The sequence below is a fragment of the Procambarus clarkii genome, chromosome 2, assembly GCF_040958095.1.
Source record: "Procambarus clarkii isolate CNS0578487 chromosome 2, FALCON_Pclarkii_2.0, whole genome shotgun sequence".
NCBI classification, from domain to species: domain Eukaryota; kingdom Metazoa; phylum Arthropoda; class Malacostraca; order Decapoda; family Cambaridae; genus Procambarus; species Procambarus clarkii.
Window position 1 is genome coordinate 51,484,769 of NC_091151.1, and position 25,748 is coordinate 51,510,516.

The window sequence follows — 25,748 nt, forward strand, 5'->3', positions numbered from 1 at the left end:
GTTCAATTTTACTTTCATTTGCTTTACCTAATGGGACAACACCCAGGAGGAACACGACAGCCAGACTCCATGTTGATCAACCACAGACTCCAGACACGCAATGTGTGTGGCCTCTTAGATGACTTAGGTTATTAGTGTGTGTTAAGAGATCGACACACTTCATCATGTCAAGTGGTCGACCCCAGCACAATGCGCAGGGGAGGAGTGGCCACAGGTCTTACACTCCACGCGAAGGGAATTGTTAACACTGCACCTCGATTGGGACGGAGTGGCCGCGTGCGCCCCCACCATAAACCCAGCACACACTTTAGGGAGGTGTGGCGGAGTGCTCTCAAGTCTTCATCAAAATAATATATCGCACCCAACGGCTGGGTGAGTGTACCAGCCCTGAGAGTGTACCAGCCCTGGGAGTGTACCAGCCCTGGGAGTGTACCAGTCCTGGGAGTGTACCAGCCCTGGGAGTGTACCAGTCCTGGGAGTGTACCAGCCCTGGGAGTGTACCAGTCCTGGGAGTGTACCAGCCCTGGGAGTGTACCAGCCCTGAGAGTGTACCAGCCCTGGGAGTGTACCAGTCCTGGGAGTGTACCAGCCCTGGGAGTGTACCAGCCCTGGGAGTGTACCAGCCCTGGGAGTGTACCAGCCCTGGGAGTGTACCAGCCCTGGGAGTGTACCAGTCCTGGGAGTGTACCAGCCCTGGGAGTGTACCAGCCCTGAGAGTGTACCAGTCCTGGGAGTGTACCAGTCCTGGGAGTGTACCAGTCCTGGGAGTGTACCAGTCCTGGGTGTGTACCAGTCCTGGGAGTGTACCAGTCCTGGGAGTGTACCAGTCCTGGGAGTGTACCAGTCCTGGGAGTGTACCAGTCCTGGGTGTGTACCAGTCCTGGGTGTGTACCAGTCCTGGGAGTGTACCAGTCCTGGGAGTGTACCAGTCCTGGGAGTGTACCAGTCCTGGGAGGTGAGATACAAGGTTGTAATGGTTGCCTGCAAGCACAGGCTTCAGGGCCTGCTGCTGAAGTCATCTCTGCTGCTGCTGCTGAACACTTCCACAGCAGACAAGGTGGCCGAGAGCCTTAACGATGGCTTCGGCTACTTCTACAAGATCTCTGGCTACGCCCTGAACGTCTCGTCAGACTACAAGTTGATTCACGTCAGCAGTAGATGTGAGTACTTGTTGCCTGAGGCTGGAGAGAGTGCTGAGGCAAGTGATGGTGAGTGTGGATGAGTTACGCTTGTGGCGGGGTGAGTGACCAAGTGACAGGTGAGTAATAACGATGCGATCACGACACCTCCACCTTTCCTCCTTGTAGAGCAGGATCCGTTGATAGGTTAAGTAATAATTGTAAATAAGAATAATAAGATGCTTATCTTAACATACTAAGAAGGTTAGGTGAGGTCGGTGTTTTCTATGAAGCTTTTCAAGGTAAACTAAAATATTCACAATCAATTAGTATGTCACATATGCACTTAATAAATAAGCCAATATTGACAGAAAGCAAGTGCGAGAACGGGTTGCAGGATCAGCAAGAGCCTAAGACACACTTAGTGTGCCAAGACACACTTGGCATACGGACACATACGGCACACTTAGCGCACTTTACACGGGTGACACATAAGATACACTTAATGCACCGACACATAACACACACTTAGTGCGCTCATACAGGATATACGTAAGACACAGGTGGCAAGAAACAGGAGACACTCAAGCCATAATAAACGAGTGATAGATGGCCCTAAGAGCTTCCACTTTACATCATCTAACATTGACACTCCGTGACGGCTGGAGGACGGCCGGGCATACATGTTCTCCCAAGAATCAGATGGTTGAAACTGCTGCAGTTATGAAGCAGTTTACAGGTGGCGTTTATAAGACGTATATATGAGGCCCTTAGGACGAGGAAGGCGCCCAGGAAACACGTCCAGGCCTCTGGCACTATGTCACTCCCCCAAACTGGCAGGAGGAATGGTCTGAGGTACGGGATGAACATAGGCTGGTCGGGGTGGCCAGAATTCAAAAGGGTACAGCGTGGCAGGGTATCATTCACACCCCCACGGCAATTTTTGACAGTGCCCGCCCGCTACACAGCTAAATATATTGAAAACAAACTTTTTAAAAAACTAAATTCTTACAGTAAAATGCATCGTTATGCACTGATCCCAGGAAAGTTAACAGACTTTATCTGCTATTCATAATTTAGCCGTACTGGCAAAAAAACAAAAATTACCCATTTTTCCAGCAGAAAAAGGGTTAACTATTCTATTTTTCTTCAGTATTTGACACCACTAATCTCCTCTGACTGGCGACCACCAGCACCTTAGAAAAAATACTTTTTTTTATAAGACAGACGGAGATGGAGACCGAGACAGACACAGAGATAGACAGACATAGAGACAGACATACAGTAGTTAAATAGATGCAAAGATAGATGGATATATAGATGTATGGATTGATGAACTGATAGATAAATGGATGTACTGATGCATGGATAAATAGGTAGACAGATGGAGTGGTAGATGGATAGATGGATTGATAGATGGACAAATACATGGATAAATGGATGAAAAGATAGCTGGATAGACAGATAAACAGATTGACTGATAAATAAATTGATGAATAGATGGATAGATGGAGAAATAGATAATCAGATACGTGGATGGTGAGATAGATAAACAGATGGGAGACAGACAGGCACCCGGGTAACGCCGGTTACCCCCCCCCCCCTTTAGTGTATATACATGTGTATATTCAATACATACAGTGTACATACAAAATACTTATACGCGTGAGAGAATTAAGCACTCTGCTGCCCTCTCGTCCTAAGTTGTTGTATACGATCTTGAAGATCTGTTGTAATTATTTTTCTTGAGAATTTTTGAGTAGTGGGATATCCTTGGGAGTAGTTGCTACATTAGAGAAATTTAAAAACGTTCTTTTGTTCACGTTACGTAATTTATAGAGTTCCTTTTGTAAGGAACAGTCCAGGAGAGTGTGTACACAAGAGGTTGATAGGACTATATATTTAACCCGTTCACTCAAATAATACATCGCATTTTGACGTACTGTTACGTAAATATACCGCATTTTGACGTACTGTTACGTAAATGTACCGCATTTTGACGTACTGTTACGTAAATGTACCGCATTTTGACGTACTGTTACGTAAATATACCGCATTTTGACGTATTGTTACGTAAATATACCGCATTTTGACGTATTGTTACGTAAAAATACCGCATTTTGACGTATTGTTACGTAAAAATACCGCATTTTGACGTATTGTTACGTAAAAAAACGCATTTTGACGTATTGTTACGTAAAAAAACGCATTTTGACGTATTGTTACGTAAAAAAACGCATTTTGACGTATTGTTACGTGAAAGTACCGCATTTTGACGTATTGTTACGTAAATATATACCGCATTTTGACGTATTGTTACGTAAATATATACCGCATTTTGACGTATTGTTACGTAAATATATACCGCATTTTGACGTATTGTTACGTAAATATATACCACATTTTGACGTATTGTTACGTAAATATATACCGCATTTTGACGTATTGTTACGTAAATATATACCGCATTTTGACGTATTGTTACGTAAATATATACCACATTTTGACGTATTGTTACGTAAATATATACCGCATTTTGACGTATTGTTACGTAAATATACCGCATTTTGACGTATTGTTACGCAAATATACCGCATTTTTGACGTGTAAACACCGTAAACGCCCGAAGACTGACTTACTAAAACTCACAGCGGCTCGTAAAGTAGACGTGATTTCCCGTTTTCTATTCGTCGGTCCTTGGTTAAGTTAGGTTTGGGCACTTTAGTGCATCAGTTTAGTGACGTTGCAAACGCTCGAGAGGACGGGCTAGTATATAGACCTAGGGCCAGATTCACTTAGCAGTTACGCAAGCACTTACGAACCTGTACATCTTTTCTCAATCTTTGGCGGCTTTGTTTACAATTATTAAACAGTGAAAGCGCTCCGAAGCACCAGGAGGCTGTTTATAACAACAGTTGTTTTGGGAAGTTTTCATGCTTGTTATCTGTTTAATAAATGTAACCAAAGCCGTCAAGGAATGATGAAAGATGTACACGTTCGTAAGTACTTGCGCAACTGCTTCGTGAATTTGGCCTCGCCGCTATTCAAATAGTAGGAAGGTGAATGGGCTTCCATCCAGGCATTCCCTCTCCTGATCTTAAGAATTTCCTGAACAAGAAACAGCGGGCTTTAACTCGTGATCTGTTGCAGGTTACAAGCGTGTTATCGCCCTCTGAAGGCGAGTGTTACCCCACGAGACATTAGCCTTGTTGCAGGCGATGAGTCACAATAACGTGGCTGAAGTATGTTGACCAGACCACACACTAGTCGTTGAACTTCACACTAGAAGTTGAAGTCGTCCCTTCAACTTCTAGTGTGTGGTCTGGTCAACAAATTAGCCTTGTTCTCATCAGCAAGAACTAAATAGATGGATGCTCAACACATACTTATTTTCCCTGATGTTAGCAACACATTAACTCCTTGTCTTGAGATTACCCACAAAGAACCAAATTACTCGTTTCTGTTGTGTGTGTGTATTCCATACGAGCAACTGTGCTTGCTAATAACCAGCCTCATATAATGCCAGGTCTTTTCCCACAGGTGAGTGCCTTCGCCGGTGCCAGGTGGTGCCAGCTTGCAGCTCTGTGTCGGTGGTGTCGTCAGCGAGTGCCGGGAGTGTGAACTTGGAGTGTCGCGTCTCTAACAGTCCCGCGCCCCTCACCAACCCCGCGTACCGCCCCAAGCTCTACCGCACGCCAGGAGCACTGCACTTCCTGTTTACAAGTATTAAGCTGTTGGTTCTCATCCCAACCTGTCCTCTTAAAAATAACGTTGATTTTGGCTGTTTGTCCGTATGGCCGAAAATGTACGTAATTTGAAAAAGAAAAAATGAAAATACATTTGGGATTTTTTTTTTCAACAACAGTAAGTTAAGGGTCCTCTGATACGTTAGGTGGGCAGGAAATTCTCGAAAAGTTTCAAAACGTTATGGAAAACGTTAATTGAAAGTTTCCTCTTCTAACCTTACCGAGTAAGCCGGACGACTCAAACAGAAAACAGGACAGTACGTCACTTTTGTGAGTCAATTTCATTTCAAATTACGTCCAAATTTGACCATAGTGCGCATACGAGCCAAAAGCGACGTCATTTTTAAGAGGACGGGTTGCTCATCCACCTTGATCACACGGTTGTAAGGCCTTGATAATCACCTTGATCACCTTGTGCACACTTCTGAACGAGTCCTTACACAAGTTGCTAAGGGCTCCTCCTATCTTGATCAACCTTGCATATGCCGCTGAATCTAAATATAAGTTTGATGTGGGATTCAGGGGAAAAAGTTTGTTGTGATATCAATCCCAAGACCTTTCTCTCTACCCAATTCTTGAAGGATTTCATATCCCATTGGTACCTTTTGTTTGATCTTCTGAATTTACTTCAGTTAAACTCAAGTAACCATTTATTTTACAATGCACACAGTTTGTCTAGGTCATCTTACCATCTGTGTGTTAATCTTCCTTATAATTTGTTTCATCATCAACAAAAATTCGGCTGAATAAAGCTGTTCTCTGTGGAATATCATTTACATATCAGAAACAGGATAGGTCCCAGGACTGAGCTCTGTAACACTCTGGTAGTGATATCTCGCCACTCTAAGAATTAACCCCTCACAGTAACTGGCTGTCTTCTGTTGGTTTGTAACTCCCATATTCACTGGAGTACCTGTCTGTCACTCCTGATTGCTTCTACAACTTGTACTATAAATAGTACATTAGAAAAGACTAGTATATATCAGTCTTTCTGGCAATTCAAACATATGCAGCTTGCCCACGTTTCCTTATCTCTTAATTTTTTATCGCCTTGTCATAAAATTCCATTAAACCTGTGGCAAGATTTAGCATCCCTGAACGCATGCTGGTAGTGTCCCGAAGTCCCTTCTCTCCAGATGTGATCCTCTTCTTTGTATAACAATCTTCCCCTTAACATTGAATGGCATGCGAGTTAAGGACATTGGCTACTAGTTCAGTGCCTCTTGTCTGTCTTGCTTACTGTATCCTGGGACAACAGTTCAGTGCCTCTTGTCTGTCTTGCTTACTGTATCCTGGGACAACAGTTCAGTGCCTCTTGTCTGTCTTGCTTACTGTATCCTGGGACAACAGTTCAGTGCCTCTTGTCTGTCTTGCTTACTGTATCCTGGGACAACAGTTCAGTGCCTCTTGTCTGTCTTGCTTAGTGTATCCTGGGACAACAGTTCAGTGCCTCTTGTCTGTCTTGCTTACTGTATCCTGGGACAACATTGTTTGTTTTCCAACTTTTTGGTGAAGGGAAGGGAACTATCAGGAGAAAGCGCTAAGCCATTCCGACTATATAGTACTTGGAAGGGGGTCAGGATAAGGATTTGGGATAGGACGGGGGGTGCCATCCTAGCCTCGTAATTACCTCGTAATTACTTTATTATTAATTTAATATTAAGACGTTTCTCGTACCCACATCTAATAGTTTAACTCTCCATGTATCTGTGCCTTTATGTGTTTTTTTTTTCTGGACCAGAAGACTCCTGGCTGGGTCTTCTCATTTAGAATCTTGAGATGATTTCGGGGCTTAGCATCCCCACGGCCCGGTCCTCGACCAGACCTCCTTTTTGTTACACATCCCCAGGAAGCAGCCCGTAACAGCTGTCTAACTCCCTGGTACCGGTTTACTGCTAGGTGAACAGGTGCATCAGGTGAAAGAAACTCTGCCCATTTGTTTCCGCCTCCGCCGGAACCTTAGGACTACGAATCCCGAGCACTGTCCACTCAGCTTCTTAGCTGAGTCCGTGATGATGTTTTGAAACACAGTTTAGCTCTCTTAAGGTTTTTCTCCAAGGCTTCTTTAGCTCTAGCAGCTTATACAGACTTCATGTTAGTGATGCTGGTCAGCTGCTCTTTAGTTTCTCCTTCCGTGTATAATAGCACGACATCAGCTGTTTCCCAATAGTCTGGAATCTCTTCGTTTTACAATGAGAAGTTGAATGTTCCATCAAGTGGTTTACCAAGCTCTTCTACTTCCACTAGTTGCTCTATTGCTCTCCTTGCTTCGTCTTGTGATTACTATTTCGGTGATTGTTTTTCCCTTGCGGGGTTATTATCCGTTGTGTTGGGGTATTTGCTCCTCCGGCAGATCGCATACTTTCTTGTCGTTCTCTGTGTTTACTTCCACTCTTTTGTGTCGTCTGATGACCTGGCCGCTGACAGACATCGTCACTATGATGTGGTTCTGGTGCACATTAGTCTGGTCGTTGTAAAAAGTTGCGTTTTGATTCTCCGCTTCGTTCCTAATTCACGTGCACTCGTTTCTCACTCTTTTTATACACGTTTTGGTGTCATTCTATTCCCTGCTATCTCTATTTTTACCTGCCATTATGTTTCTCGTTTTTTGCTTCCACCTATTACATGTCAAACCTTGTATTGGGGATTTTCCTGTTTTTCTTATATCTCAGGGAGGGGATGAGTTTCCCGTGTGGGTCTGTGAGTTTGGTCTCTGTAGTGTACCATAATTCATAATAATAATGATTCATTGTGTCGGGGGGACAGGAAGCCACTGTGTATTCATGCACGTTTGAATTTTATCAAGCCCCCCAGGATGCAACCCCACAAGAAGCTGACTCACTGCTGAGTACCTACTCACTGCTAGGTAAACAGAGGCATTAGGTGATAGGAAATGGGCCCAACCATTTCTGTCCCGCCTGGGATTCGAATCTCGAATTCTCAATTGTGCTTCGAGAACGAACCCGACTGAACTACCGGGGCCCCTCTTAACCATGTACTTGCAATGGTTGCAAGTACCATTGGTTGTTGCAATGGTTGAATTCTTGCAATGATTCTCCCCCACCCCCTCCCCGTATGATCGTCCTATTCTTTCCAGGAATTCTTTGACCCTCTGGTGCTCGCCAATATATGATACCTTCGGCTTCCTCGATGTCTTTATCCTATTTTGGTTGTGGGGACAACCTTCAGTGTTGGTCTCACTCTGTGCAGAGACCAGGTCAAGTCTCAGGGAATGATCACCTGTTGCTCGGGTGGATTCCTCCCACACAGGCTGTACCAAGATGTTCCTTACAACCATTTTACCATTTGTACTCTTTTTTTTCTCTCCTTTCGTGGTCATTATTACTTAATCAGTTTGGTCATAGTTGAAGTCCTCTTCATACTATTAACTTTTCTTGCAGTCTATAAACTGGCTCTGCCATCACTTAAACAATAATTAATTCATGTTGTGTTAGTGTTATCGTATTTTATTAAATTTTCCTAATCAAAATTTCGGAAAATTATATTCCCATTTCTGCATTTTCAGAGCTGCCATACTGGGACGAGGTAGACCACAAAGGCTTTGGCTTCATAGAAGGTTTTTGGCTTGATCTACACTTAATGTATGGATGTACGAAGGCTGTTATTACAACCCTGGAACAGATGATGTTTATTATGAGAACAACTACTCGTGAGTATCTAATGATCGCTGGGTGTGTTGTTAAGCTGAAAAACTTTGTTTTACTGTTTATAATTCTTGAGGAAAAACACAAAAAATCAAATAACACCTTGAATCTTGAATCTAATGTAATAAACACCATTGTAATTTCATTTGTCCTTCCATGCTCAGTCTTTTCTGTGATTAAATTAATAAAAGTAATTTAAGGGGGTGAGTACTGAAACATATTCGTATATGAAAAATAGTATGAAATGTTAAACAAATCTACCGTTATTTGGCACCAGAGTTGTGAAAATTTCATCCAAATATGTATAGAAATATATATTATTTGAATTAAAAAAAAAAGCTCGCAACTGTGTATTGATGATAACAATAGCACCTCCAAGTTAGTGAAATTCATGGATAATGCAGTGATAAAGAGCACCTGTCCGGAGCACAAAGAAGAACAGTAGTAGTAGTAAGGAAGGTCAACAAAGTGAAAATGCAATTGGCGCCTTCTAGGATTACCGATGGCTTTCTGGAGGGAAAAATTTCACACAAACAATATTTAGTATGTTATTTTGCTGTATTTCATTATATATCATTGTCCAGTTCCAATATTTCTTATGTCCTCCAATTTTGTTTGGGGTGGGGGGAAGGATTTTTTTCTCTTCTTTGTGTCGTATTTGTGTGGAGCTTCTATATCTTGGAGAATGCATACCAGTCACTAAGTATGTGAAGTTGGAACGAAGTTTGTCAACAGGTAAATCAGTCACAGGAGACAAAACTTGAGAAATTTAATTTTTTTTGCCCATTTTTTCACAGATTTTAAACTTTACTTTTTTTGTCTCATTACGTTGTATTACTGATTAGGGACCAAGTTAGGGTTTTATCACTTATATAAAGTGTTCATATATACCCCCCTAACCCATTATAATTATCCCTATATATTTTTTTTAGAGGGATTATATTTTATTGACTTCATTTCAACACATATTGACTTACAACTTTCACATATTCGAGAAAGAATGTCCAGAAACATTGACTGACACTTACATGAAAATCCGTGCAATAGAACGACCACAATTGTTGTCGTGAACTCCAAGTCAAGTTATTTACATGAAAAAATTATCAACTTTGCAAACCTTCAAAATCATTATTTACTGATCGATTTTAATAATGTTTATATATTATGTGCAGAGTTCCTTGTTCTAAAACTTTTATTCAAACACATTTGCATGAAGTCAAAACTTTATGAGTTAGAAATTATTTAGTTTTGAATGTGGCGGATAAAATTGTAAGGGTGCAGTAAAATTATTTTACACCAAACTATACTGTACAGATAAATCCATTTGAATAAATAATGCAGATTAGACTGAATTCTTATTTCAAAATGAAAATAAACAAAACTAGTAACAAATTTTAATTTTTTTGAAGCTTTTTGAAAAGTGCAAATTTTCGTTGTTTTCTTTCGTAATTTATTTTTGGTTGCCTTCCATTCTAAGTTACGATGTTGATTTATTGTGAAAAGTTAGTGCATTTATCATGTAGATTATGCTGTTCCTGCCTGTTTTACCCATACTGCCAGGAGCACTATACAACTGGTGTACAGATCTTAACTGCTCGACCATCACGACCGGGCAAAAGATAATGGTAGCCGAGGCTATTTCTCCATCATCCCGCTGGCGCTCTGATGGTAATTTTGGGCATGGTATTTTATCAAATCACCTCATTTTTTGGGGCCACGTGAGCAACACAAATGCAAAATTTTGTGAAATGCGAAATGCAAATTTTCAGTTGCATATACGCCTGGGGACCACTCAGGCTTGTTCGCATTTGTGTTGCTCATATGGCCCCACAAAATGAGGTGATTTGATAAAATACCATGCCCAAGAATCCCATCAGAGTGCCGGCGGGATGATGGGGAAATAGCCTCAGCTACCATCATCTTTTGTCCGGTCGTGATGGTCGAGTGGTTAAGGTGTCCTGTACACCAGTTGCATAGTGCTTCTGGCAGTATGGGTTCGAGTCACTTCTGGGGCATTGAGTTTTCATATATATATATATATATATATATATATATATATATATATATATATATATATAATATATATATATATATATAATGTCGTACCTAGTAGCCAGAACGCACTTCTCAGCCTACTATGCAAGGCCCGATTTGCCTAATAAGCCAAGTTTTCCTGAATTAATATATTTTCTCTAATTTTTTTCTTATGAAATGATAAAGCTACCCATTTCATTATGTATGAGGTCAATTTTATTTTATTGGAGTTAAAATTAACGTAGATATATGACCGAACCTAACCAACCCTACCTAACCTAACCTATCTCTATAGGTTAGGTTGGGTTAGGTAGCCGAAAAAGTTAGGTTAGGTTAGGTTAGGTAGGTTAGGTAGTCGAAAAACAATTAATTCATGAAAACTTGGCTTATTAGGCAAATTGGGCCTTGCATAGTAGGCTGAGAAGTGCGTTCTGGCTACTACGTACGACATATATATATATGCACAACTTGCCTAAACACGTAAGAGAAGTTATACAATCTTAGAACACTTTCCCACCAGGAGATTCGAACCCTAGCCAGCACAGAAGCCTTACAGCAACTGCCGTAACTAGTACGCCTTTAACCCACTGCACCACAACTCCCAGTAGTTATGCCAGTTGCTGTAAGGCTTCTGTGCTGGCTATGCGTGTTTAGGCAAGTTGTGCATTACTTTCTTTTGTGATCTGCATCAAAGCAGATTGTAAAAGCACCTATAACAGAAACATAATTGAATCTGCTTTGATACGGATCACAAAAGAAAGTAATTTGAACATTAGCAGTGGTTTATATAACTTAGATCCATTTTTAATATATCAATTAAAGGGCGATTTAAGTAGGATCATTGGAACACATTTGTCTCACTAATTCATTGTAAATATTTACTATTTTATGCTATAATTATCCATGTTTGGGTTTGTGTGTGATTGCTGCATCAGATGGGCCAATAGGCCGTCTGCAGTGTCCACGTATTGTACCTCACCTCACTCCACTATTCTCTCCTGCCTATTTATGTCCAGTACTCGACCTGTAAAACCACTCCTGAAGGTGTATTAATATACAAAAGTACTTAAGGAAATTCCTGTTTCAATTTTCCTCCGTGGTCTGACACTGTCATATATATATATATATATATATATATATATATATATATATATATATATATATATATATATATATATATATATACCTAGAAGGGGTACCACCTCTGGTGCAAGTGTAGGGACCCATAGCCTAGGAGAAGAAAATAATTATACATTATATATTTATATATGTTGTACCTAGTAGCCAGAACGTCATACTTGGCCTACTATGCAAGGCCCAATTTGCCTAATAAGCCAAGTTTTCCTGAATATATATATTTTTCTAATTTTTTTCTTATGAAATGATAAAGCAACCCATTTCATTATGTATGAGGTCAATTTTGTTTAATTGGAGTTAAAATTAACGTAGATATAGGACCGAACCTAACCAACCCTACCTAACCTAACCTATCTCTATAGGTTAGGTTAGGTAGCCGAAAAAGTTAGGTTAGGTTAGGTAGTCGAAAAACAATTAATTCATGAAAACTTGGCTTATTAGGCAAATCGGGCCTTGCATAGTAGGCCAAGAAGTGCGTTCTGGCTACTAGGTACGACATATTATATATATATATATATATATATATATATATATATATATGTCGTACCTAGTAGCCAGAATGCACTTCTCAGCCTACTATTCAAGGCCCGATTTGCCTAATAAGCCAAATTTTCATGAATTAGTTGTTTTTCGACTACCTAACCTACCTAACCTAACCAAATCTAACTTTTTCGGCTACCTAACCTAACCTATAAAGATAGGTTAGGTTAGGTAGGGTTGGTTAGGTTCGGTCATATATCTACGTTAATTTTAACTCCAATAAAAAAAAAATTGACCTCATACATAATGAAATGGGTAGCTTTATCATTTCATAAGAAAAAAGTTAAAGAAAATATATTAATTCAGGAAAACTTGGCTTATTAGGCAAATTGGGCCTTGCATAGCAGGCCGAGTACGACGTTCTGGCTACTAGGTACGACATATTATATATATATATGTCGTACCTAGTAGCCAGAACGCACTTCTCAGCCTACTATGCAAGGCCCGATTTGCCTAAAAAAGCCAAGTTTTCCTGAATTAATATATTTTTTCTAATTTTTTTCTTATGAAATGATAAAGCTACCCAGTTCATTATGTATAAAGTCAATTTTATTTTATTGGAGTTAAAATTAACGTAGATATATGGCCGAATCTAACCAACCCTACCTAACCTATCTTTATAGGTTAGGTTAGGTAGCCGAAAAAGTTAGGTTAGGTTAAGTAGTCGAAAAAACATTAATTCATGAAAACTTGGCTTATTAGGCAAATCGGGCCTTGCATAGTAGGCTGAGAATTGCGTTCTGGCTACTAAGTACGACATATATATATATATATATATATATATATATATATATATATATATATATATATATATATATATGTCGAATAATATATATATATATATATATATATATATATATATATATATATATATATATATATATATATATATATATTGGTGTATACTGGCAGCAGGTTTTCTTTCAAACATGTTTCATTGAATATGACCGCATATTCTGTATTTATTATTTTCTGGTTTAGGGCTTCTATCCCTCTAACTATTTTCTTAGCATCAGGGCTTAATTGGAATAGGAGTTCTCCAAAACTCATTTTCGTACTTTTAAGGTGAAGAAAAGAAGTGATTTACTATAGAGTGTATTACACTTATTTGTATAATTTGCACGACGTTTCGAACCTCCATGGTTCATTCTCAAGTGAACAGATCTTACAATACTAGTTGATTTTATACCCGCATTAGGTCAGGTGATAATACAATGAAGGTGAAAAACATGGGGGGATACATAAGGGATAAACATAGGGGCTGCAGAAGGCGTATTGGCCCATACGAGGCATCTCCTATCTAAACACAAAGATTAATCCAGTGTAATTGGCCTGTTATGTTGGACATTGTCTTCTGTGTTGGCATCGATATGTTCTTGTCTTGTCCTTACTCTCATGGTGGGTAGAGTAAATAGTTCCGTGATTTGGGTGTTCATGGTAGGTCGCTCTATTCTTATGTGAATTGCCTCAAGAATTTGTAATCTTCTTGAATCTTGGGTTTTGTCTATTATGCAAGTATTCTTGTTCAACATTTCTCTTGTTAGAGTAATGTCATGGGCTTGTCTCATGTGATTCCTAGGGGCACCAGATTGAAGATGGCATGTCAAACGCCTCGTCAGCCACAAGGAGACATGTATTTACAAATAGACGGAGTAGCAATGGGCTCCCCCTTAGGAGTTTTATTTGCTAATTTTTATATGGGAACCATCGAAGATAGGGTCTTCAGTAGCAGGCAAAAACCAACTGTATACTGCCGTTATGTAGATGACATATTCGTAATAGTAAAAGACTCAGATGAACTAATTGACCTAAAAAGACACCTAGAGAGAGAGTCAGTACTCCGATTTACACATGAAAATAGTGAAAATAACAGTCTGCCATTCTTGGATGTACTAATAACAAAAACAGGAACCTCTTTAAGCACCAACGTATATACCAAGCCCACCAACATAGGATTATGCCTGAACGGTAGAAGTGAGTGCCCCCAAAGATACAAAGCCAGTGTTCTCAATGCTTATATTCGTCGAGCGCTTACCCACTGCTCTGAATGGAGCAACGTGAGTAGAGAGTTTGAAAGAGTAACTCAGGTATTGGTGAACAACGGATATAGCAACGCGGAAATAAACGCTGCTATAAGAAGACACTTGGACCGTTGGTATAATTCAGAACCTAGAACAGAAACCACAACACCCCCAATAAAATTATATTACAAATCAACCATGCACAGTGAACATATAAAAGAGGAAAGAATAATGAAAGAAATAATCCGTAAAGGAGTAAAAAGCACTACTCCTAACCAAAACATAAACCTGATAATATTCTACAAAACCAAGAAGACTTCCGAACTCCTTATCAAAAACAGCCCGAAGCCGACGGAGAACCCTCTACAGCAGTCAAGCGTTGTATACATGTACACTTGCCCCCACGAAGGATGTAACCTTCAATGTAAGTACATAGGTATGACGTCGACCAAGCTGACGAGGCGTTTGACATGCCATCTTCAATCTGGTGCCCCTAGGAATCACATGAGACAAGCCCATGACATTACTCTAACAAGAGAAATGTTGAACAAGAATACTTGCATAATAGACAAAACCCAAGATTCAAGAAGATTACAAATTCTTGAGGCAATTCACAAAAGAATAGAGCGACCTACCATGAACACCCAAATCACGGAACTATTTACTCTACCCACCATGAGAGTAAGGACAAGACAAGAACATATCGATGCCAACACAGAAGACAATGTCCAACATAACAGGCCAATTACACTGGATTAATCTTTGTGTTTAGATAGGAGATGCCTCGTATGGGCCAATGCGCCTTCTGCAGCCCCTATGTTTATCCCATATGTATCCCCCCCATGTTTTTCACCTTCATTGTATTATCACCTGACCTAATGCGGGTATAAAATCAACTAGTATTGTAAGATCTGTTCACTTGAGAATGAACCATGGAGGTTCGAAACGTCGTGCAAATTATACAAATAAGTGTAATACACTCTATAGTAAATCACTTCTTTTCTTCACCTTAAAAGTACGAAAATGAGTTTTGGAGAACTCCTATTCCAATTAAGCCCTGATGCTAAGAAAATAGAGGGATAGAAGCCCTAAACCAGAAAATAATAAATACAGAATATGCGGTCATATTCAATATATATATATATATATATATATATATATATATATATATATATATATATATATATATATATATAGTGAGGGTACCACCTCTGGTGCCAATGTGGGGACCCATAGCCTCGGAGAAGAAAATAAAAAGTATTCAGAGGAGACCTTGTGGTTTCTCACTGAACATTAATATTATCTTCTCCTACCACCCCCATTCTTTTGTATGTACACATATATATTTACTTTATTTGAACTTTGTTACAAAAAAGGAGTTACATATGGGTTACAAAGATGGTTGTCATAGGTTGTCGAGTTCCTCCAGCTCCTCAGATGGCGGGCAGGAAACCTGGATGCAGTGCGCATTTCCCCTCTGTATCGCCACACTGAGGCGCTGGAAAAGAAAGCTTGCAGCTCTCGGGTCCCTTGTTGTTTCAATGAGCCTAGAACCCAGTTCCTTCAAAAAACTGGTAGCACTTTTACCCCAGGCGCCGAGCGTCTCGGAAGCAATGGGGACAAAATTGTAGTGGTGATCCAGTTCTCTATACTTACGGGATTTGGCTGCTTCCCTGTGGGTGGCAGCGCCACCTGGTTGTGCAACACTGAGGTTAATGTAGGTGTTAGCCAGGGTTGATACGCACGTGTAGTCCCATACCAACTGCTTGCCATTCTTCCAGGGGTTCACTGTGATACCATCCGGGCGACCAATAAGAGCATCAGAGTTACGGGGCGTTAGGTAACGGGGCTCTCTTTCAGCTGGGCATCCAGCTGTGGTGAGGCTCCTCTTGATGATGTCGTTAACTTCACTGTGCCTCGAGTGCCATCCCCCTGTGCTTTGGCAGAGTAGGCCATGGTGACCGTACCTGTCAGCCACCACCACGCCGCAAATACACCTATATCTGGTGTGGATTGGGGCAGCAAGGTGGAGGGCCACAGCAATTCGGAGGGCGTGTGGTGTGAGACGCGTGCCAGTTGCCGACATTGGGGTTGCTAACAGGAAATCCCCCTGCATGTGGAGCTGCTACTGCTGTGAGGCGAGCAATGTCGTGTTGTGTTGTTGCAGCACCCAGGCACTCTGCAGCAACTTGGTCTACAATGGGACCATCCCAGCTGGATTGCTTGTGGGATTTTGGGGATGGTGGTTGAGGTGATTGGCCTGCACGAGAGGCCCACTCTGTGGCACAGCGTATATATATATATATATATATATTATATATATATATATATATATATATATATATATATATATATATATATATATATATATATATATGTCGTACCTAATAGCCAGAACGCACTTCTGAGCCTACTATTCAAGGCCCGATTTGCCTAATAAGCCAAGTTTTCATGAATTAATGTTTTTTCGTCTACCTAACCTACCTAACCTAACCTAACCTAGCTTTTTTTGGCTACCTAACCTAACCTTACCTATAAATATAGGTTAGGTTAGGTAGGGTTGGTTAGGTTCGGTCATATATCTACGTTAATTTTAACTCCAATAAAAAAAAATTGACCTCATACATAGAGAAAAGGGTAGCTTTGTCATTTCATAAGAAAAAAATTATAGTAAATATATTAATTCAGGAAAACTTGGCTTATTAGGCAAATCGGGCCTTGAATAGTAGGCTGAGAAGTGAGTTCTGGCTACTAGGTACGATATATATATATATATATATATATATATATATATATATATATATATATATATATATATATATATATATTATTAAATATGACCGAAAAAGTAAGATTAATAATTCTAACACGAATTTTCTCAATCTTTCGTACATTACGCTTCACTGTTGGAGGTAAATCAAAAATTAATTCTCCAAAATTCATTTTTATTTCTAGTCTGACGCGACACGGGCGCGTTTCGTAAAACTTATTACAGGTCCTAGTCAATAACGGCTTCTCCAATGGTTTCGTCGAAGACATCATAAGAAGGAAAGTGAAAAGCCATACAACCTCTGAAGAGACAACTAACACAACACCTATACCCCCTATTAGACTATTTTACAGGAACTTCTTTTCCACAGCTCATAAAACGGAGGAAAGGGTCCTGAAAGATATTGTTAATAGAAACGTTATCCCTACAGACAAAAATCAGAGGATACAACTGACGATTTACTATAAAACCAGAAAAACGGCCAGCCTACTCATGAGAAACTCTCCAGACACAAAACAGAACGTTTTAAAAGAGACTAACGTCGTCTATGCCTTCAAATGCCCACTTGGGGACTGTAAGTTAAAAAAAACCCAGTATATAGGCAAGACAACAACATCTCTTTCTAGGCGTTTAACGATGCATAAGCAACAGGGCTCCATTAAGGAACATATAATCTCTTCCCACAACCAAACCATCGCCAGAGAAATCCTAGTAAACAACACAGAAATCATCGATAGATACAGCGATAGCAGGCGGCTTGACGTTTGCGAGGCACTACACATCAAGAAGTCAACACCAGCAATCAACAGCCAATTATTGCACAACTATATTCTACCCACCTCAAGACTCCGCTCCAATATAGAAGCATCAAGAAATATGGACCAATAGGCTTTCTACAAACACTTCTATTCAATACCCATTGTTTGTGTTCTGTCTTGTGTTGATACTTTTAATACCCTATTAATATCCCCTCTTGTTCTGTCTTGTGTTAATGCCACATCACCCCTCCCACCTCACTCAAATGTAGATATAAAATCTGAGATACGTAAGTTCTATTCAGTTGTGTATTTGTGAACTAAAGTCTTTGAAAATGTAATAAGTTTTACGAAACGCGCCCGTGTCGCGTCAGACTAGAAATAAAATTGAATTTTGGAGAATTAATTTTTGATTTACCTCCAACAGTGAAGCGTAATGTACGAAAGATTGAGAAAATTCGTGTTAGAATTATTAATCTTACTTTTTCGGTCATATTTAATAATATATGTCTACAGGAAAGACTGCTACCAAAATATACTAATATATATATATATATATATATATATTCGAACCAGCTGTGAGGAGAGGTGAAGTAGTTACCAAGTGGAGGGAACTGAGCAGTTTTGCCCTGCTCCCTCATTGGTCGGCCCGAGTGTAGAGAGACAATTCTGTCTTGGTCTTGATGATGGTGGGACACACCCAGATGTGAGCTGGTGATCGATAAAGCATGAGAGTATGTCACTTAATCTAAATATCATTCTTGTCGTCCCTTGTTAGGGACAAGACATCTGACCATTCTCCATGAACTGTCCACATACACGCTCAGGCAGAGAGAGAGAGAACATAGGAACAACTTAAGCATCAGAAATAAATATATATTACAAGTTACTGCTCGACAAAAATCTAATTTATCTCATTTATTTCCAGGAAACAGACAATTCCTCGTCAATCTATCTCCAGACAAGTCAGGCATTCCCACCTGGGACTTCGGGGGAGCCAACATACGCTACAACCAGACCCAGCTCGACCCTTCACGGATCATCAATTTGCAACAGTATTTCTTCCTGTATCATAACGGCTCTAATTACTTCTTTAAAGGAGTCTCCTCTCTGTCCTTTGGATATGCTCTCTGCCAGACGAACCCACTCAACCTTGTGTAGTCTCTGAACTGTTACATTTTCTCACTTGTTTTCTCTTAGAATAGCCAAGTGATTGTTCAAAAAGTAACACTTGAATATGTTTCTGCACTACTTTGCATTCTACAGAAAATGCCTTTACAACTGAGAGAACACCCCCCCCCTCCGGGTAACTGACCTCAATGAGTATTGGAACTCATAATTACATTAGAAACAGTTAATTATCGACAAACAATACTCACAGTTATGACTGCGTTTCTGTAATCTTGATGATTATCACACAACACATTCCATCCGAGACTGAAATCTAAATTTATGCAATGTCGGACACCCTTATCAAGCGTTTTAGCCATGTAAATGCACATTTAGATACAGACATGTGATCGTAATTATATTTATCGTTCAAGTATCCACGGAAAGTTGAAAATAATATTTGTTATAATAATTACAGGAAAAAAATATTGACATCAAATTCGAATGCAGTTATTACAGTAGAAAACTTTAATCTTGTGAGGTCAGAGGACAGAAGTTATTTATGTTCATCTGTTCACTGTTGTCCTCTTTATCATTTACTAGTTTGTCTTAGCTTTTCCCATGTACATCATGGGAAAACAAACTCTCCCGTACATTTGAGTGTTCGTCCCCCGTACATTTGAGTGTTCGTCCCCCGTACATTTGAGTGTTCGTCCCCCGTACATTTGAGTGTTCGTCCCCCGTACATTTGAGTGTTCCTCCCCCGTACATTTGAGTGTTCCTCCCCCGTACATTTGAGTGTTCCTCCCCGTACATTTGAGTGTTCCTCCCCCGTACATTTGAGTGTTCCTCCCCGTACATTTGAGTGTTCCTCCCCCGTACATTTGAGTGTTCCTCCCCCGTACATTTGAGTGTTCCTCCCCCGTACATTTCAGTGTTCCTCCCCCGTACATTTGGAATATTTACCACCGATGACCTGAACAATCACCTTCGTTAGCTAGCTGAAAATTTGCTCCCGAGACTGACAATTTACACCTGGCTTTTCACCCATGTACATCTGTGATTTTACCCATTTGTACTACCGTTTACGCTCGTAATCTTGGCTATTCCGATGTACCCCCGTACATCGGTAAAATGTTTTCCCATATATCTGACCATTTACGCCTATACACCAGACTATTCACCCTTGAACACCTGACTATTCATTTCTATCTACTAGACCTGCCAAAACCATTCACAAGAAGAGCCATTCCGTACTCATAAACCTGCCCAGTTTACCACATAGACGGAGATAAGCATCCTGGTAAACTCGTCTAGTTCCCCATGTAAACCGGACCAGTTACCCCTTCACATGTCACCATAGACTGTAAAATCAGCCTCGCAAACCATTGAAATAAAATAGTATTTCACTGTTCTATAATTATAAAGTCCAAAAATGTTCACCGTTCTAAGAGTTTCACCGTCAATATTCCCCTTGTGAATTTTTGAGGAATGTTACTGCGCACCATCCGTGAATGATACGCATTATTTGCGCTCTTGTATCTACACATGGAGACCTCAGCGTCCTGTTTAGATAGTAGGTTTTGTAACCATGTGCACCATAGTACAACGACTGACGTACTAAGCAATTAGATAGTAGAATTTGGGACTATTCACTTTATAGAGTACGGAAAAATTATTATAAAAAGCAAACATAAATACTCCTAGGCCTAGTATAGCATAAAATTGTATTATATTAGGCCTCATATATCGTGTATTAGGCCTAGAAAGGTTAGGTTAGTTTAGTTTAGGTTGTCTTTGCATCATAACTACTAAACCTTTTCTGGTTTGTCCAAATTCAATAGGGCAGACTTCTACTTTCTAATTGCATTGCGGGTCGCTATATGTATTACGGGCTATTCATGCCCATGCCACCTCTTGGGTGGCTTAACCTTCATCAACTAAAGATGGGCTGAATATTGAGACCTCATCTTAGGAAGGACATGTGTGCTTGGGAGAAGATCAACGACGGGCGACGAAAATCATTCCAGAACTCAGTTGACTCATACCAGGAGTGATTGAGGACCACAGGGCTGAGGGCCACAGGGCTGAGGGCCACAGGGTTGAGGACCACAGGGCTGAGGGCCACAGGGCTGAGGCCCGCAGGGCTGAAGGCCACAGGGCTGAGGGCCACAGGCCTGAGGTCCACAGGGCTGAGGCCACAGAGCTGAGGGCCACAGGGCTGAGGTCCACAGGGCTGAGGGCCACAGGGCTGAGGGCCACAGGGCTGAGGGCCACAGGGCTGAAGGCCACAGGGCTGAGGGCCCTGCACGCCAAACACCAGATAGCTGATCTCACTGAAGCTTTCAAAATTCTGAACAATTTGGAGGATAAAATGATCCAGACGACTACTTTAAGAGGCCAGATATAACACAGACCGGGGGGGGGGGGTGATACTTGTTTGACTTAAACGGGTTCAAGCTCGACAAGTCACAATAGACAGGAAACCGTAGATGTTTTTTCATAGGTTATAAACATATAGAACATTAGTATTGAGTTACTCACCGAGGCCGTAAATGCCAAGACATTTTTGCAATTCAAAGTCCAACTGGAAAAAATCATCAGGACAAATAGGGGAACCTTTGATAAGCTGCCGGCTTCCTGTCCTCGTCGAGGCCACTAGCAAGGTGGTGGCCTCTTAGGTAAATTATGGTAAACTTCGTCAGTCACTAACAAGAGACACACACGAAAGGCATTTTTCTGAAAGTACCTATAGTACAAGTACACACCAAGAGTCACCAAGGATTCCTATTCTGATTCACTATTTAGGTCTTGAAATGTGACCTAGACGTGACCCCCTCCATCTTCCAGCAGTACCTGAAATATAGCGGCATTACTATTGAAGAGATCTGTGAATACGTTTTGTATTCACTCTGTATTAGAATTATCCTCTCCTTCGCAACACAGGGTAATTAGCAACGTGATACATAATGAAATTACAGTAATGTAATGGTATCTATGTCAAAATCTTTAGAGCAGGATGAGAGGATCGAACCAGCGTCCTGGGTGTACCACAGAGACGCTCCTGAACCCATAGACCATGATATGCTTAAGGACGCCCAACTTGGCGTCCACTCGACACCCGAACCTACTAATAATCTGTAAGCACCAAGTTGGTAGCTAATTAGAGTTTTACAAATAGGTATCAAGTCCTAGTTAGAGTCTGAGAGATATATTAACGCCTCAGTAGAGATAGGGAGAGTCCTGTTATCAAGTCCTCTTTAGAGTCAGAGTCCAGGTATCAGGTACTCATTAGATTCAGGGGAGTCCAGATATCAAGTTTACGTTGGAGTCAGAGAGGATCCGGGTTTTAACTCGTCTGTCGAGTGGAAGAGAGTTTAAGGATATCAAGTCCTGGTTAGAGTTAGAGTCCAGGCATCACCGAGGTAGGGTGTGGTGAGCGGGGCTTCAGCTAGTGGGGGGTCAAGTTTGATTTTTCTTACATTTTTATTTGTCCTCGCATCCCCACTCCTCCAGAGTCTTGTCTCACTGTGTTGAGAAATTCTTACACTTGTTTTGAGTGAACACAAAATCACACTAGACTCTGGGGACAGTCAGCCCATACTTAACATTTGTAAATTTTTACGTGGCCATAATACTCAGACTAGCCTAATCTAGCTTGTCTGTTATCCAGTCCAGCTTACTCTCTCTCTCTTGTGGGCAGTGATTAGTTTTACATATTCTAATGAGTGAGTCCATCTAATTTTATGTAATTAGTTTAATTATAACATTTTTTGCTATGGTAATTTTGTGAAATAATCTAGAAGTGTATGATTTGTGTGAGGTAAGTCTCTGATACTTGTAACTTCAGAGCAATTATAGTAGATGTGTTACTTCTTGATGGGTGTTGAGACTCTTGTGTCTGTTGGTCAATACTGTAGTGCAGAACACATTGTGCGGAGGTTTGTTTCATAATTTTTCTTGTTGTTTGTTATAATTATATGTAAGACATTAATTGTATATCATTATACTTATGTGCATCATCTGGGTGTTTCTCTGACCATTCTCCTCTCACAGCTACACACGAAAGTAAATTAAAAGTTCTTTATAAGAGAATAAGGAAGAGAATGATTATTATATTTGAAAATACACTGCAGGAGGGTGATGGCCTATTACAAATATTCTGATAACTCTACAAGCAATTGATGTGACCAAACTGTGAGATACATTGTTACTTAACATTGTTACGTAACATCTTGTGAGTGAGACCGGCTAAGATTACTCACATTTCTTAGTGAAAGTTAAACTAAAATGTAACATTCTACAACCCTAACCTTACACTGTGACGAGTTATGGTAGGTTACTGAGTACTGTCACTAACACTGGTGGTTACTGAGTACTGTCACTAACACTGGTGGTTACTGAGTACTGTCACTAACACTGGTGGTTACTGAGTACTGTCACTAACACTGGTGGTTACTGAGTTCTGTCACTAACACTGGTGGTTACTGAGTACTGTCACTAACACTGGTGGTTACTGAGTACTGTCACTAACACTGGTGGTTACTGAGTACTGTCACTAACACTGGTGGTTACTGAGTTCTGTCACTAACACTGGTGGTTACTGAGTACTGCCACTAACACTGGTGGTTACTAAGTACTGTCACTAACACTGGTGGTTACTGAGTACTGTCACTAACACTGGTGGTTACTGAGTACTGTCACTAACACTGGTGGTTACTGAGTACTACCACTAACACTGGTGGTTACTGAGTACTGCCACTAACACTGGTGGTTACTGAGTACTGCCACTAACACTGGTGGTTACTGAGTACTACCACTAACACTGGTGGTTACTGAGTACTGCCACTAACACTGGTGGTTACTGAGTACTGCCACTCTTACTGGTGGTTACTGAGTACTGCCACTAACACTGGTGGTTATTGAGTACTGTCACTAACACTGGTGGTTATTGAGTACTGTCACTAACACTGGTGGTTATTGAGTACTGCCACTAACACTGGTGGTTATTGAGTACTGTCACTAACACTGGTGGTTACTGAGGACTGCCAATAACACTGGTGGTTACTGAGTACTGCCACTAACACTGGTGGTTACTGAGTACTGCCACTAACACTGGTGGTTACTGAGTACTGCCACTAACACTGGTGGTTACTGAGTACTACCACTAACACTGGTGGTTATTGAGTACTGCCACTAACACTGGTGGTTACTGAGTACTGCCACTAACACTGGTGGTTATTGAGTACTGTCACTAACACTGGTGGTTATTGAGTACTGTCACTAACACTGGTGGTTATTGAGTACTGCCACTCTTACTGGTGGTTACTGAGTACTGTCACTAACACTGGTGGTTATTGAGTACTGTCACTAACACTGGTGGTTACTGAGTACTGCCACTAACACTGGTGGTTATTGAGTACTGTCACTAACACTGGTGGTTACTGAGTACTGTCACTAACACTGGTGGTTACTGAGTACTGCCACTAACACTGGTGGTTCCTGAGTACTACCACTAACACTGGTGGTTACTGAGTACTGCCACTAACACTGGTGGTTACTGAGTACTGCCACTAACACTGGTGAGTACTGAGTACTGTCACTAACACTGGTGGTTACTGAGTACTACCACTAACACTGGTGAGTACTGAGTACTGTCACTAACACTGGTGAGTACTGAGTACTGTCACTAACACTGGTGGTTACTGAGTACTGTCACTAACACTGGTGGTTACTGAGTACTGCCACTAACACTGGTGGTTACTGAGTACTGCCACTAACACTGGTGGTTACTGAGTACTACCACTAACACTGGTGGTTATTGAGTACTGTCACTAACACTGGTGGTTACTGAGTACTACCACTAACACTGGTGGTTACTGAGTACTACCACTAACACTGGTGGTTCCTGAGTACTCCCACTAACACTGGTGGTTACTGAGTACTGCCACTAACACGGGTGGTTACTGAGTACTGCCACTAACACTGGTGAGTACTGAGTACTGTCACTAACACTGGTGGTTACTGAGTACTACCACTAACACTGGTGAGTACTGAGTACTGCCACTAACACTGGTGGTTACTTAGTACTACCACTAACACTGGTGAGTACTGAGTACTGCCACTAACACTGGTGGTTACTGAGTACTGTCACTAACACTGGTGAGTACTGAGTACTGCCACTAACACTGGTGGTTACTGAGTACTGCCACTAACACTGGTGGTTACTGAGTACTACCACTAACACTGGTGGTTTCTGAGTACTGCCACTAACACTGGTGGTTACTGAGTACTGTCACTAACACTGGTGGTTACTGAGTACTGTCACTAACACTGGTGGTTACTGAGTACTGCCACTAACACTGGTGGTTACTGAGTACTGCCACTAACACTGGTGGCTACTGAGTACTGCCACTAACACTGGTGGTTACTGAGTACTACCACTAACACTGGTGGTTTCTGAGTACTGCCACTAACACTGGTGGTTACTGAGTACTGCCACTAACACTGGTGGTTACTGAGTACTACCACTAACACTGGTGGTTACTGAGTACTACCACTAACACTGGTGGTTACTGAGTACTACTACTTACACTGGTGGTTACTGAGTACTACTACTTACACTGGTGGTTACTGAGTACGCCACTCACTGGTGGTTACTGAGTACTGCCACTCACTGGTGAGTACTGAGTACTATCACTCAATCAACCTGTCCTCTTAATAAGAACGTTTCTTTTTGCCGTTTGCCCGTTTGGCCGAATATGGAAGTAATTTGAAAATGAAAAAAAAAAAATTGGGATTTTTTTCAACAACAGTAAGTTAAGGGTCCTCTGATAGGTTAGGTGGGCAGGA

At 40.9% G+C, this 25,748-nt stretch overlaps 1 protein-coding gene across 1 annotated transcript; it reads left to right on the forward strand.

The window, feature by feature from the left end:
- The first annotated feature begins 802 nt into the window (after positions 1-802).
- On the forward strand, positions 803-21,291 carry LOC138367118 (uncharacterized). The gene is made up of 4 exons (XM_069328523.1): positions 803-1,160; positions 4,659-4,841; positions 8,391-8,534; positions 18,715-21,291. Exons 1-4 carry the CDS (start codon positions 974-976, stop codon positions 18,945-18,947), a joined length of 747 nt encoding a protein of 248 aa, XP_069184624.1. The 5' UTR covers positions 803-973; the 3' UTR covers positions 18,948-21,291.
- The last annotated feature ends 4,457 nt before the right edge of the window (positions 21,292-25,748 follow it).

Excerpts from the sequence above, each read along its gene's own strand:
- LOC138367118 (XM_069328523.1), top strand. The coding sequence starts at position 974 with ATGGTTGCCTGCAAGCACAGGCTTCAGGGCCTGCTGCTGAAGTCATCT. Across the intron at positions 1,161-4,658 it reads GATTCACGTCAGCAGTAGAT|GTGAGTGCCTTCGCCGGTGC; the intron begins GTGAGTACTTGT and ends CTTTTCCCACAG. Across the intron at positions 8,535-18,714 it reads TATTATGAGAACAACTACTC|GAAACAGACAATTCCTCGTC; the intron begins GTGAGTATCTAA and ends ATTTATTTCCAG.